The following is a 14,099-nucleotide window of genomic DNA, read 5'->3' as shown; positions in this document are numbered from 1 at the left end:
AGAAGAAGAAACACAAAACAAACAAACCACCACCACGTGGAACGTAACAGCTACATCCAACATCAACTGTCCTTTGTTCATGCACATCATACATAACAATAAAGTGTTTGGATGGATTCATATAATCAAAGTATTCTTGGTTGCCAAAAAGTGATTCGAAGTCATATTTTGATACTGACACATCTCATCTGTGCATAAATGACTAGAATATCCTGGGCAAACTTTGGAACTGGCAGGCCACATCCATCACACGTAGGCTTGACAACTCTCTGAAAAATAACTTTTTGTCTTCATCTCTACTGGCATGGTGATTTTTCTGTTTTTGCCTTCTTTATTTATGTGAAAAACATGTTTTACTATTGGGCTGAAACCTGTATTTAATTAGACACATGTCTTGGAGTAATAAGAAACATGATCAAATAATTCATGTTGGAGTGCAAAATAACACAATTAACAGAATTAAATGTCTTTCAGTTTTTTCCCATAAGAGGTCGCCACAGCACAACAATCATGATGATTCAGCTCAATGTTTACCTTCCCATCCTGACCGGGAATCGTACCCACACACATCAGATGTGTATACCATTCCACTACTAGCATCAACAGAAGAACAGGTGAATTATGTTATTTGATTCTCTTAATTTTACTGTGATTTCCATTAAATATTGTATTTTAATAAAGAGCTCTGTCATTCATTCATTCTGTTGACATTTGACTAAATATTTTTGATTTTGACTTTTCGGACATGGTAAAGATCATTTAATACTTGTTTTGCATGACTGCAAGCTAAAAGTGTTATCATGTGTGTAATGACAAAGCACCTCCAACACAGAATTGTATTTGACAAGTTTTTACTGAATAAAACAGCCAGAATGTACATGAAACATAGTACACATAAAACACTGAATATCAAGAGTATATGAACGGCCTACCTTGTTTACTTCCCAAATGACATCCTCGCCATGTTTGGCAATCAAGCAAAAATATGACTATGCAAAAAGGAACGGAAAAAACAGCAAATATTTTCAAAAAATATAATTTTGCAACGCTTTGTCATAAATGTTGTGTCACTGTCCCCCTCCGTCACACTAACTGGTAGGTTGGCTACCCAATTCACTACTTTTGTAGGTAATGACCGAATTCCCTCGGTACTATCAATTTACGTAAAATCAAACGGTGCCATAGTTGGATACCTTTGTTGCATGTGACGTCATGTCCGGTTTCAGACTGGTCATGTCTGCTTTCAGACTAAACACGGGCTCATGTAAACAATCACTCAAGCAGCACTGAGGCCGGACTCAGCCAATCTCCCTCTAAGTCACCTTGACATTTTCAACACCAACAAAGTGTGCTTCATAAAAAAAACGCTCAAACGTAAAGTAAGGCTACACTCTTTCAAAATGCGCTAGCTTATTGCTAATTTACATAGGATTTGCCATAGACAGGCTACTATTAGCATGGGCGATTTTACATGACGATTTCAACACCTTGGAATTTGGTAAAGGAAACGACAACTAAGATTATAGTTGGAATTTTACAGTTTTGTGTAATGAGGACAATACTTACAGTATTGACACTTTGTAGGGCGCAACCTAACAAATTCATCTTCCTGGAAAAAAGCTACTTTTTAGTTTGACAACATAGCATAAATAGTTATACAGTGCTGCCATCTAATGGTCTTGGAAGTGCAACTGCATTGCAAAAGAGCTTAATGTCATCAGATAACAAGATATAAAAACTGGACAACATTTTTAAATGTTACATCAAAAAATTATTGTTAATTTAACCTACAAAAGTACTTAAAAATTGTACTATTGTTCCCAAATATTAGTGAAAATAATGCTGACATGTGACACAAGGTGATATTCACTGATAAGCAGCTGTCTATTGGTTTGAAAAGGAAAGAAGAAATCCTTGTCAATGTGATGACACATGAGCTCCAAATGATGACATCACAACTACATGGACACAAAGATCAACATCAACATGATTGACTGGCAAAATATTGTTGAAAAATGCAGATTTTCTCAGCCATAAAGAGCCAAAGAAGACATGATGGATGAGATGAGGAGCAATTAGTGCATAAATGTCCAAGTGTGATGAGGTCCCTCAGCGATGGAGACATCTCTCTGTGTTCCAGTGCACAAAGCATCCTGGAGGAAGAAGATGACTCAGCACATTCCCAACAAAAGCAGGTGAATCCAAGTGCAGATGTTAGCATGTGGCAGAGTGAGAGCCAAGTTGAACATCATCTTCACACAAAGTCAGAAGAACATTTGGAGGTGCATGAAAAAGAAAAGTCCTCACTGTGTCTCACTCAGCCTTCAGCCTTCACGTCTCTCTGAGAGCTCGTTACCAGCGTCACCAGCTGTGGGAGCACAAAAGGCACCGTGAGCTGGTTACGCTGCTCATGCTAAGCCAACACCTCACTCTGGTGAAGGAAGTCCATCCAGAAGGTGCATCTTCACTCATATCACATCTTTTCAGCTGTCAATTCAATCAGAAGCAGAATTCTGCTCTTCTACTTCCTGACTAGTCTAAGACTAAGTCTCCAAACAGGTTCAGCTTGGCTTCAAGGCTCATGTGCAAGCAGCCCTCCAGTGTCTTAGTCAGGTAAGTGTCCCATTAGTGCCATGCCTCCGTTTCCTTTCACCAAGCCCATTTCATCTTCTTCTCTTTAGCTGCCTTCTTCATCTTTATTCTTGAGTCTGTTCTGTGTGAGATGCTAAATAATTGTGTGAATGCTCCAAACATTCACACATGTGCTTTTCTACACCAAAATTCATCGATTTATTATTCAACTTCTTCTTCTGGTTAACATTTTGCCGCGTTCTACGTTCCGTATTTTTCACCCGATTCAAAGCGTTCCAACTTCAAACTGTTCAGCCTATTCGAGAATCGCGGGCTTTCCCTTGACAAATTCCAAAAATTCCCAGATTTTCCAGAATTCCAGGTTTTCCAGGACATTTTTCCCATTCCAAATGAATTGGCCATTTTTCAAACTTCCACCGTTTCCACATTTTTCTACCTATTGAAACCATTCCACCTTCAACACATTCCACCATCCTGGAAATTCAAATTTCCCAAATTTAAAAAAATTCCAGGATTTTCCACAATTCCTGGTTTTCCAAAGCCCCATTTCCACCCTTTTTTCTGGCGACTACTCCTTTCACATTTTTCAACGCATTTCAACCATTCTACTGTCAAAACATTCCTCTTAATCAGGACAAAAAACTAATTCCAGGAATACTATTTCTCAATTCAACATGTTACTATTTCAACATTTCTCCACCGATTTGAAAAATTCTAACACCAACCATTTCAACTCATTCAAACCATTCACGTTTTTTACCATTTTCAACAAAAAAAAGCAAATTTTCCCAAAATTCCCTGATACCATTTACTACTTCAATATTTCTTGCCCTATTCAAACAATTCCAACACCAACACATTCAGCTCATTCAGGACATTCATGCTCCTAATCATTTCCCAAAAATTCCCAATTTTCCAGGAAGTTCCCATTGAAATGAATGGGACATTTTTCCAAGTTGCACAATTCCCATATTTTTCAATCTATTCAAAGCATTCCAACATTAACACATTCCTCTCATCCTGGGCATTCAAACTAACACTTTCCCAAGTTTCAAACCAAATCCCGGTTTTCCTGGGAATTCAAACTCTTCAACATTCAAACCATTCCAACATTCAAACTATTCTTACATTCATACTACATTCTGTCAGCATTTCAGTTCAACTTCAGCATTGGAGCATTCACACACAATTCCTTCAGGAATTGCCTCATTTAGTTACATTTGTATCTCCTCCTCCTACTATTGTGGGGGATTGATAATCAGCATATATTCTGCACATACATGAAGACACACACGCTAAATGGATTGTGTTCTCTATTTTGCTCATTTCAGAGACTCTGCACACTGTAGATCAGGGGCCGTACTTATCAAGCTTCTTAGAATTACTCCTAAGAAGTCTGCTAAGAGTTGACTTAAGAGTAAATAAATTCTTCGCTGAAAGCTGCACTTAAAAGTTAGTTATCAAGCGTCTTACTCACACTTTCAGCGAAGTGTAGGACTGAATCTTAAGTGTCACACTCAGAGCTGAATTACGACATTACTATGTGCCGTAAACGGAATTTTAGGTGACGTCATTTCTGTGTCCATAGAAATGACCAATCACGGAAGGGAATCCGTTGTCTAAGAATAAAGAAATATCTTGGAAATATTTAAGTGGACAATGGGAGTGTATATTTTGACAATAAACTACAAAATAATACAAAACAAACTAGTCCCCGCCGGCACTCACGCTACCGCTCCCTCTCTTTTATCGCCCACACACTCACTGACGTCACTCACCTCACGGCCACACACATACGCTACTGTCATAACATTTTCTTTCCAATTCATTAATTAGGCAACTAATTTGAAACTGGTGTGGGTGGCTCTATATATACTAGCCCACTGCAGACACATGCAGAAATCAACAAGGAATCGAAAAGTATTAAATCTGTGACAAAAATAATATCCGCTCTGTCTAAACGATACCGTTTGATCAGCTGCTCGTCATCAAAAAAAACCCAACATTGTTCCGTTCCCTGAACGTTCGCGCACGTCTCTCTCGCCTCAGTGCCATCCCCTGCTGGCAACTCCTAACCACTTAAGACACCTCTGAAGGTCTCTTAAATATCGTGGAGAGTAGGAGTGATTCTTAGACTTAAGAACGTTGATAAAAAGCTTTTATTCTTAAGTTTGAGAGTAGGACTAAATTTCGCAAATTCTCAGGACTTAAGTGTAAAATGGCACTCTAAGAAGCTTGATAAGTACGGCCCCAGGTTTGCACATATTTTAATACACAAACCTTTAGTAGATCAGGCCCTTAATGTTCATTATCATGACGACTCATCAAAAGTTGTCTGTGATACTTTCTATTGCGTGCGCTTACACCAGTATCAAGCTACTCCTAATGGAGGGAAGCTTTTATTTTCCTGTAACACGTGTCTACATCACACCTTAAAACAGGAAGTTTGCAAGTTGACCCTTACAAAGATAGCAACAATCCAGAATGTTGATGGTAACAGAAGCAGAAAGTCAATATTATATTGAATATACCTGACATAACAAAGATGAATATGTAATAAATTATATGAATAACTTCAATCTTTGTGGGGGTAAACTTACAAAGTGTGTGAGTGATGCTTCACCACTGCTTTGTTTATTGTTATGCTTTCCAAGAAAGAGAAGATGATTTACTTACCAGCTGGATCGTATTGGGCTGAAATGAAAGAGAAAGCAGGTGAAATTCACATCTCATGAATGACGGCAGAGACTTTTCCGCGTCTTCCTGAAAGAGGAAACATTTGTGTCCCTCACCTTGTCTGCTTGGGCGACGCTTGATGATGAAGATGATGATGATGATGGCGGCCGCCAGGAGGACCACCACAGCGAGGACCGCCAGCGTGGCAGTGACGCTCACGTTGCCTGTTGGTATGGTATGATTGATTTGTTTGACAGCTGCTTCATAAGTCCCATGAAGGAACATCAGGTGGTTACATTGACACTATTCAACATCTCACCTTCATGGCTTGCGTTGCTCAGGATGCTTCTTCTCTCCAGCTTGGTGACCAGGTCCTCCTTGACGCCAGACAGCTGGAACACACATTCGTACTTGCCCTCCACCTCGGCCGTCACCTCCACTTTCAGCTCCACCGACATCTGGAAGGTTCCGTCGTGGTTGGGGAGCAGCTCTCCGTGTTCCACGTCCTCCAAGATCTGCTCGCCGTCTTTCCTCCAAAACAGGTCGGCTAGGTCGGGGTAGAAACCTGTCGCCATGCAGGTGACCGGAGAGGACGGCGTCTTCTGGAGGAGGAACACCTCTGGAAGCTCTGCCCAGGAAGTGACGTGTGCATGGAGGATGACGTGGAGAGAAGATGGAGGTCAACGGAGAGAATATAGGCAAAGATGGAGAAAAGAGGAGGTGAAGAGAAAAGAGTATAACGTGTAATGTCAGTAATGTTCCTATAGGGGGAGTGCTAACATGTTAAAAGGTGAAAGTACAAGGTGTGCTTCTACCTGTTCTCATTAGGACCTTCTTCCCATACTCCACATACTTCTTCAAGTAAGAAGGACATTCCTCAGTGTAATAATACTTATTGTGGTCTAGTCTAAGTATTTCTTGGTCCCACTTGAGTTTGGAGGGGAAAGCTTGTGGTTTTGCTGCAGTCCATGTCCATGTCTTCATGTCCAACGATATGAAATCTTCTCCATCATAACTGATCTGCCTCCAGCCTTTAACCTCATCAGTCTCATCATTCCATTCACATCCTGACATCACCTGGAAAGTGTGAACACCTGAGAGACACAAAGTGTTGTAAAGCAGAGTGAAACTAACACACATGTCTTTGTTGTAGGTTATTATGGGATGGACAGAGACAAGGTATATCAGTGCAGTAATGTGTGTTGTTAATACAGTATAAAAATATCAAATATATTAGAATAGTAGAAAGTTCAACATAAACAAACCTCCAGTTTGGTTGAAACGCTTCATGGCTTTTTCAATGTTGTCTTTGAAGTCATGTTCATAAACAACATTGTTCTCTGTTTCTATCTGCCAGTAGTTTGGATCCTCTGCTGTGATTTTGTTCATCCAGTCCTGTTTGGATTCTGCTTTCCTGATGTTGCTGTCATAGTAACTAATCTCAACTTCATCAACATAACCAACACTCACAAACTCTGGGAAGTTTGGAACTTGAGAGGATGCAGTGGTGAAATACTTGAGTGAATGAATCACTGAAAGACAAAAGGCAGAAAAAGAACATTTGATTGTTTAGTTTCATGTTGAACAATTCCTGTTTGAAATTATGCTGTCTTCATTTCAACTTCAAACACTGCTGCTTCTCACACTAAACAATCACTTCCTCTTCTAATATTTCATATTTATACCTCACTTTAAGACCACACACATGAATAACTTGACTTATTTCCTTCTACAAGTGTAAGTGTCAAATAAATATATGACATTATTGCTAGCAGAGAAGTACAAGTAGTTTTTCTAGGTGAGGGGAAGTTCAAACTAGTGATGTCACTGCCAAAGCATGGAAATATAGCAGCGCCTTATGGAATGTTTACAATGGAATGCAACAACAACATTAGAATACTCTTTATTTACATATTAGGACTATTCACAGTAAAAAAGCATTTAAGAAACATGTAAAGTCACTTTTTACACTTAAGAGTTCATCTTTCATGTTATCAGTTTGACAACTTTTTTTTTTCTCTTTCCCTTTTTCCTTTCTTTTATTGTAACTGGATGTGCGTATGTTCTGTAACTGGATCTGTGTACTCTTATTTTATTTCATTATTTGGAGAATTTTATTTTTATTTTTCCTTTATTTTATTTGTAACTGGATCTGTGTATTATTATTTTACTTTGAACTTTTGAAAAGGACCCCAGGAAGACTAGCCTGGCGTTTGTGTGTCGGCTAATGGGGATCCTCAATAAACAATAAACAATAAACAATAATCCATCCATCCATTTTTCTACCGCTTGTCCCTTTGGGGGTCAATTATATCCATTATTTCAGAATAATTCCCAACAATAGAGTAATTTTTGTGTGCATTAAATTATCCTGATCTACATCTCATCTTATAACTGATACTACTGATTGTTTCCTGGATTAATTATTGTTATTTTCCTATTTAAAAGTGAAACCAACGTTTCCGGAAATGCTCAAGTAAAAAGTTTGATGTATTTTGCTGCTAAAGTGAGACAACTTGAACAAGTTTGACTCATGAAATGTTTGAGCAACAAATGAAGATGCAAACTATTCACTGATTGATGTTGGTGAAAAGAGAAGATAATAATGAGAAGAAGTATTTAGGATGAAATGAGCATGTAGGAATGAGGTGTATAAAGTTGTAAAGTAAGTGGACTTACCAGGCGTCACGCTGTGTGTTTGTACAACTAGGAGAAAGAAGAAAAGCAAGTTCATCATTAAATGTCACAAGTGCACAAGTCAATAAAAAAAAGTTTGTAGTTTTAATCGTCAGAGAAAAACAAGGCGACGACAACTTGCTTGACGAGTAAACATGAAATGGACGCCAAAACAGAAACGAGCTTCTATAAAATCACGTGACTTGAAAGAAGTTTCTGGAGGAGGAGACAAATATTTGACAGCAACGCAGTTCATCCACTGCAGCTAACACGTGAATATTAACAAAATAAAAGTCCCGTCATCATTACAAGAATAAAAGTCAATCTAGCGAGGGTGACGTCATGTTTTCTGAAGCAGCTTTATTATAATACACAAACAAACTTTATAGGAACAATTGGCCACTTCCGGGTTTCAGACCATGGTCTAGAGTCCCATTAGGCTTCTGTTTATTTACCTGAATCTGTGCAGAAAGGTTTAGCAGCAAATATAAAAGCCATCATTACAAAATGTATTTCAAATGGGATGGGGTGGATTTTTACACTCTTAATAAAAATATAGTTTTTAAAGATTGAAATCATTTGTCATCAGCAAGACGTTACTGACCTCACTTCATTTGACACTCACAAGGATTTAGAGAAGACACCATTAGATGCACCAAAGTCTTTACATCTGAGGGCTCCACTAATTAAACATTCATCCTGAAAGACTAAGTTGGATTTATTCCTGCTGCTGAGATCGTGACGCTAATGAGGAAAAGGATAAGTTTGTTTGCAGTTGAGTTCCTGCTACGAATATTAGTCTCATCTACAATTCATTTCTGCTGTTGTTTTTATGTGTGAAGTTCATATTTTGTCTGTGAAGTTGACCGGGAGGAAGTCGCTACTACCACAAAATAAAATACAAGTCGCAACACCTTTAAAATGAATGTTTTTTAGGTGAAAGTAAAGTCAAGTAATATAATGTATGAATGGATGTATATAGTGTAATATATTTGTCATCTTTTAATGGCTGTTAAGTAGAGGAGACACGGACATCAGCGTGGATCTACAGGAGCTTTATTTTTCTACTCGCCACAGAGTGAATTCCGGTCCTTCAACAATTGTTATTTCTTTGGAATCAAAGTAAATACTATATACAAATAAATATATATATTACATATAGCCTATTATGTGTGCACTACTGACAAGTACACGTGATGCACCGAAAATTTGGTGGTCTTAAATAGACTTTGCTCACCAAAAGCGGATGTTGTGGTTGAAATAGAATCAGAATCGGAATCAGAATCAGAATCAGAATAGTTTTATTGCCATTGTTTGAGAACGGGTTCACAAACTAGGAATTTTTCTTGGTGCAATGGTGCACCATAAAACACATATAACACATATTTGGTAATAAAAAGAGCTGTAACTGAGCTATCAGATCTTGTTATGGACTTAGAAGGAATTCAAGGAGCTACTGTTAGGAGTTATTGTTCATTTGCCTGATGGCCGAGGGGAAAAACTGTTCAGGTGGCGGGAGGTGTCCACTTCTGCTGGCGACTGAGTCTTTTACGGCACACACCAATGACGTAGCTCACCCAAAGCTGATGAGAAAGTCACATTCAGGTCCCATTGCGTTTAGACTGAAGTCACACTTAAATATCGGAATTTGATTGATTGATTGAAACTTTTATTAGTATATTGCACAGTACAGTACATATTCCGTACAATTGACCACTAAATGGTAACACCCAAATACGTTTTTCAACTTGTTTAAGTCGGGGTCCACGTAAATCAATTCATGGTAAATTCATGGAATCAGGACTACGACTTGATGTGGCCTGAATTTGATGCCAAAAGATCAGATTTGAAGGACTTTGGAATGTTTGGATCTTTGTCACTTGAGGGCATAAAAATAATCAGATTTGGTGTGCAGTAAACGGGTCTATAAGACCTGCTTAGTGGCCTTGTGGTTAGAGTGTCTGCCCTGAGACTGGAAGGTTATGAGTTCAAACCCCGGCTGAATTATACCAAAAACTATAAAAATGGCATTTCCTCAGCATCAAGGGTTGGAATTGGGGGTTAAATCACCAAAATGATTCCCGAGCGCCGCCACCAATGCTGCTCACTGCTCCCCTCACCTCCCAGGCGGTGAACATGGGGATGGGTCAAATGCACTACACCAAGTGTGTGTGACTATCGTTGGGACTTTAACTTTTTTTAACTTTAAAATGATACCAAAGATATATTTTATTGACTCACTCATTTAATCACATCAAGGATTGTTGGTTACATTTGTTTACCTTCATAAATCATGTGCTGTGTGTTGATAGTTGACAATATGAAATGAAGAGAAACATTTTCATTGTTTCATCTTTTATATAGGCATGAGGCATTTCAATAATTACAATATTAATAACTATATATGTATATGTCAATAATAATGTAAGATGAGGGTGCTAATGCACAATCTTATTGATGTACTCTTCTCTTATTATAAACAGGAGGCTGCAACAACACTCAATCTAGGCCAAGCTGGCTGTACACTGTGGCATTGAACCCAGCACAACTGGAAATGCCACAGCACAAGACAACACTAAGATCCTCCCTATGACCAAGGACTCGGAGGACAGCATTCCAGATGCCTTTGAGGTGGTGCCAACAGTTCTTGTCCAGCATGACTATGCCAACTCGACACCACCTCAGAACTGTCCCTTACCGGACAACCGTGTCACATACATTGGTGGCTGGGTGGTAAGAAACATTCTCACCAGGCTAACATGTGACACATGTAGATTTGTCTCAGTTACAGAAGCTCTCCGATATTCCGATATTGTCCAACTCTTAATTACCGATACCGATATATACAGTGGTGGAATGAACACATTATTATGCCTAATTTTGTTGTGATGCCCCGCTGGATGCATTAAACAATGTAACAAGGTTTTCCAAAATAAATCAACTCAAGTTATGTAAAAAAGTGCCAACATGGCACTGCCATATTTATTATTGAAGTCACAAAGTGCATTCTTTTCTTTAACATGCCTCAAAACAGCAGCTTGGAATTTGGGACATGCTCTCCCTGAGAGAGCATGAGGAGGTTGAGGTGGGGGGGGGGGGGGTGAAGGGTAGTGGGGGGTGTATATTGAAGCGTCCCGGAAGAGTTAGTGCTGCAAGGGTTTCTGGGTATTTGTGCTGTTGTGTTTATGTTGTGCTACGGTGCGGATGTTCTCCCGAAATGTGTTTGTCATTCTTGTTTGGTGTGGGTTCACAGTGTGGCTGTCACGGCCAGGGCGCATTCCAATGCGCCCTCATCCTTGCGCTCGGCTTGTGGCACCTTGGGACACGCCCACGGCCGTGCACATCCAGCAAGTAAAAATGAGTCAGTCAGTATTATAAAACAGCAAGTATATGTTTCCTTTTATGTAGACTATTTGAAGACACTTCATACGGAGTTGAATATAGACAAGATAATACATTTAGTGCAGAATAACACCATTATTTGTTTCACCCTCTGACTTGATATCGTTGGAAGATGATTCCCCAAGATCAGCAACACTTAAAATACACTACTTTTTAAACATTACCAGACTCATTAAGTATATTTGTGCAAAGTATCAGTATCAGACCCGTATTGCCGATACCAGGCCAGGATTTTACTCAGTATCGGATCTGAATAAAAATCAGCAGCTTTTGGGAGACACCTTTTTTCAGGACTTTGCCCAAAAATAGCATATTTGATATGGGCAGATCGTTGTTCAGCACTGTGGCATGAAGACTATTACTTTTACAATTACTAAGGTTGTATAATAAAAATGTTTACCAGTCCGTATGAAATGATTGGTGTTTACGGCGGTCACTCACCCTGTCTGGTCAACACGTACGTGCATAGAACGCGTGCACATGTACAAAAGCAGTCCAAGAGAGGCAACAAACAATTTGCAATCATGTTATTGTTAACATAGGATTTACATTCAATGACAGCTAACGCTAACTATCCAAATCGCTATTATTAGCTAACAGCACCCAAAGATAATGCATGTGTTACGTACGTATGTAGTTACATCATTACGGCCTAGAAGCTGAAAGAAGGAGGGATATGCTGTGTGAAATAAACTGTAAAGTTAGCGCCCTCTAGACATCTGTGTATATGTTGCTAACAGCCCCTTTAAGGCTTTTGGAAATGTTCCAGTCTGAAGTGAGACGTTAACTAGATGAAGGACAAACTGCTCAGCACAGACTTTAGAAATCTAGTGGGTAAGTCATCAAGGTGTGTATGTTAATGTTAGATATGTGCCGTCTCCAAGCAGAAGAAAACCTTTGACTTTGGCTCTTGACACATTTGTTCTGTCCATCTGACGCTTTGTGCTGACTTCACACATTTTATAGTTGTATTTCTGTTTGTGATAGTCACTCACATTTGGCAGTTCTGCCTTGCATGGGTTAGATTCCAAGCCAGGGTTACATTCCAAGCCAGGGTTGGATCAGGAAGTAAAAACTAAAGCTGAAACAATTAATGTGATTGACTCGCTGTGGCCAAAGTACTAAAAGTGGGAGGACTAGAAAAGTGTGAGGCTGAATCTTCTGGTGGCAAAGCATCCAAGAAAAGGAAAGTGAAATGTGAAATTAGACACGGTAAAGCCAAACATTTACTGGACGCTTGATCCAAGCCGCTTAACCGCAGTGACCATCATGAAAGATAAAGATGGTACATTTCAACATGATAGGATCTGCCGCTATGAATATTAATGACTTACCTGTTACATCTCAGGGCAACAGGTGTGTACTTGTGGTTAGGGACTACTTTACACGCTATGTCAACCTTTTCCAGCGTGCCTTTACAGTAGCAACATGTATGTTTGAGGACTATATCAGACAACATGGGTTGCCAGAGTGTAGTCACACAGACCAGGTAGGCAATTTGAGTCAGACCTTGTAAAACACTTTGTAAAACCTTGCTGGAATAGTTACCTCTACTGCCCCCCAGTGGCCGTTAAAAGGATGCATACATTTTGTGTTGAAGTCCTTAAAGCTGACTTTAGGCGGTAAGGTGAGTCCGTTTTTAAATCTGTATTTGTAGTTTTATTATCAAGGAATAATGAGGTCACGCTTACATTAATGCTATGGTTTCGTCCAGTAGTGGGCCGGTAACGTCTGATGATGATGATGATGAAGATGATGTATGTGTGCAAGTGAACAAATGGATCCACAAAGGGACAACAACCCTTTCCACAGTAGACACACACACCTGAAACATAAATCTTAAAAACAAGCAACTCCACTCACGATGGCTCTAAAGTTCAGTGATGTGTTGCTAACTTCAGCCTTTTTCTTCTTTGTTGATGTTTTGCAGTAGTTAACATCCATGATGTAACAATGCTGCTAATCTACCAGAGTCCACATTTTGTTAACCATTATATTCATTCATACTTTTAATTGGATAATAGCATCAATAACATGCAATTGAGAGGCAGCACGGTGGAAGAGGGGTTAGTGCATGTGCCTCACAATACGAAGGTCCTGAGTAGTCCTGAGTTTAATCCCGGGCTCAGGATCTTTCTGTGTGGCGTGTGCATGTTCTCCCCGTGACTGTGTGGGTTCCGTCTGGGTACTCCGGCTTCCTCCCACTTCCAAAGACATGCACCTGGGGGTAGGCCCCTCCCACCTCCAAAGACATGCACCTGGGGATAGTTTGATTGGCAACACTAAATGGGCCCTAGTGTGTGAATGTGAGTGTGAATGTTGTCTGTCTATCTGTGTTGGCCCTGCGATGAGGTGGCGACTTGTCCAGGGTGTACCCCGCCTTCCGCCCGAATACAGCTGAGATAGGCTCCAGCAACCCCCGCGATCCCAATAAGGGACACGCGGTAGAAAATGGATGGATGGAACATGCAATTGAAAAAATTTGTGATTTTATAAAAGACGAAAAAAAAAAAACGAAAATAATAAGATGTCCTCTCTTCAAAGATGAGAAAATAAAATAGTAACCTTATATATAATATTCAATACATGCACACAACTTAAAAAGTAAGTACAGGACAACATATAAGACTAGAAGATGAGAAGCACTACATACAACATCAAATATACATTCATATTAAACATGCTGTGTTTTTAAACTACATTCAGCACAATCACTGTTTAAATGTTTTTAAATCCCTGCAGCTTCCATGACT

The 14,099-nt window shown here is 39.4% G+C and overlaps 1 protein-coding gene across 2 annotated transcripts in view; it reads right to left on the bottom strand.

The window, feature by feature from the left end:
- Positions 1 to 834: 834 nt before the first annotated feature.
- The window catches only part of LOC133664535 (major histocompatibility complex class I-related gene protein-like), a 30,179-nt gene continuing 16,914 nt past the window's right edge, over positions 835 to 14,099 (bottom strand). For both annotated transcript variants that reach the window (XM_062069238.1, XM_062069240.1), the window contains 8 exons: positions 7,948 to 7,974; positions 6,534 to 6,800; positions 6,084 to 6,362; positions 5,588 to 5,896; positions 5,385 to 5,492; positions 5,269 to 5,286; positions 2,308 to 2,368; positions 835 to 2,153 (listed from right to left, as the gene is read on the bottom strand). In XM_062069238.1, coding sequence (XP_061925222.1) covers positions 2,325 to 2,368; positions 5,269 to 5,286; positions 5,385 to 5,492; positions 5,588 to 5,896; positions 6,084 to 6,362; positions 6,534 to 6,800; positions 7,948 to 7,974 — 1,052 coding nt within the window. In that variant the 3' untranslated portion in view covers positions 835 to 2,153; positions 2,308 to 2,324. The remainder of the gene's footprint in view (positions 2,154 to 2,307; positions 2,369 to 5,268; positions 5,287 to 5,384; positions 5,493 to 5,587; positions 5,897 to 6,083; positions 6,363 to 6,533; positions 6,801 to 7,947; positions 7,975 to 14,099) is intronic.

The sequence above is a fragment of the Entelurus aequoreus genome, linkage group LG14, assembly GCF_033978785.1.
Source record: "Entelurus aequoreus isolate RoL-2023_Sb linkage group LG14, RoL_Eaeq_v1.1, whole genome shotgun sequence".
NCBI classification, from domain to species: domain Eukaryota; kingdom Metazoa; phylum Chordata; class Actinopteri; order Syngnathiformes; family Syngnathidae; genus Entelurus; species Entelurus aequoreus.
The sequence above is the reverse complement of the archived record's forward strand: the minus strand, read 5'-3'. Positions and strand labels throughout refer to the sequence as shown.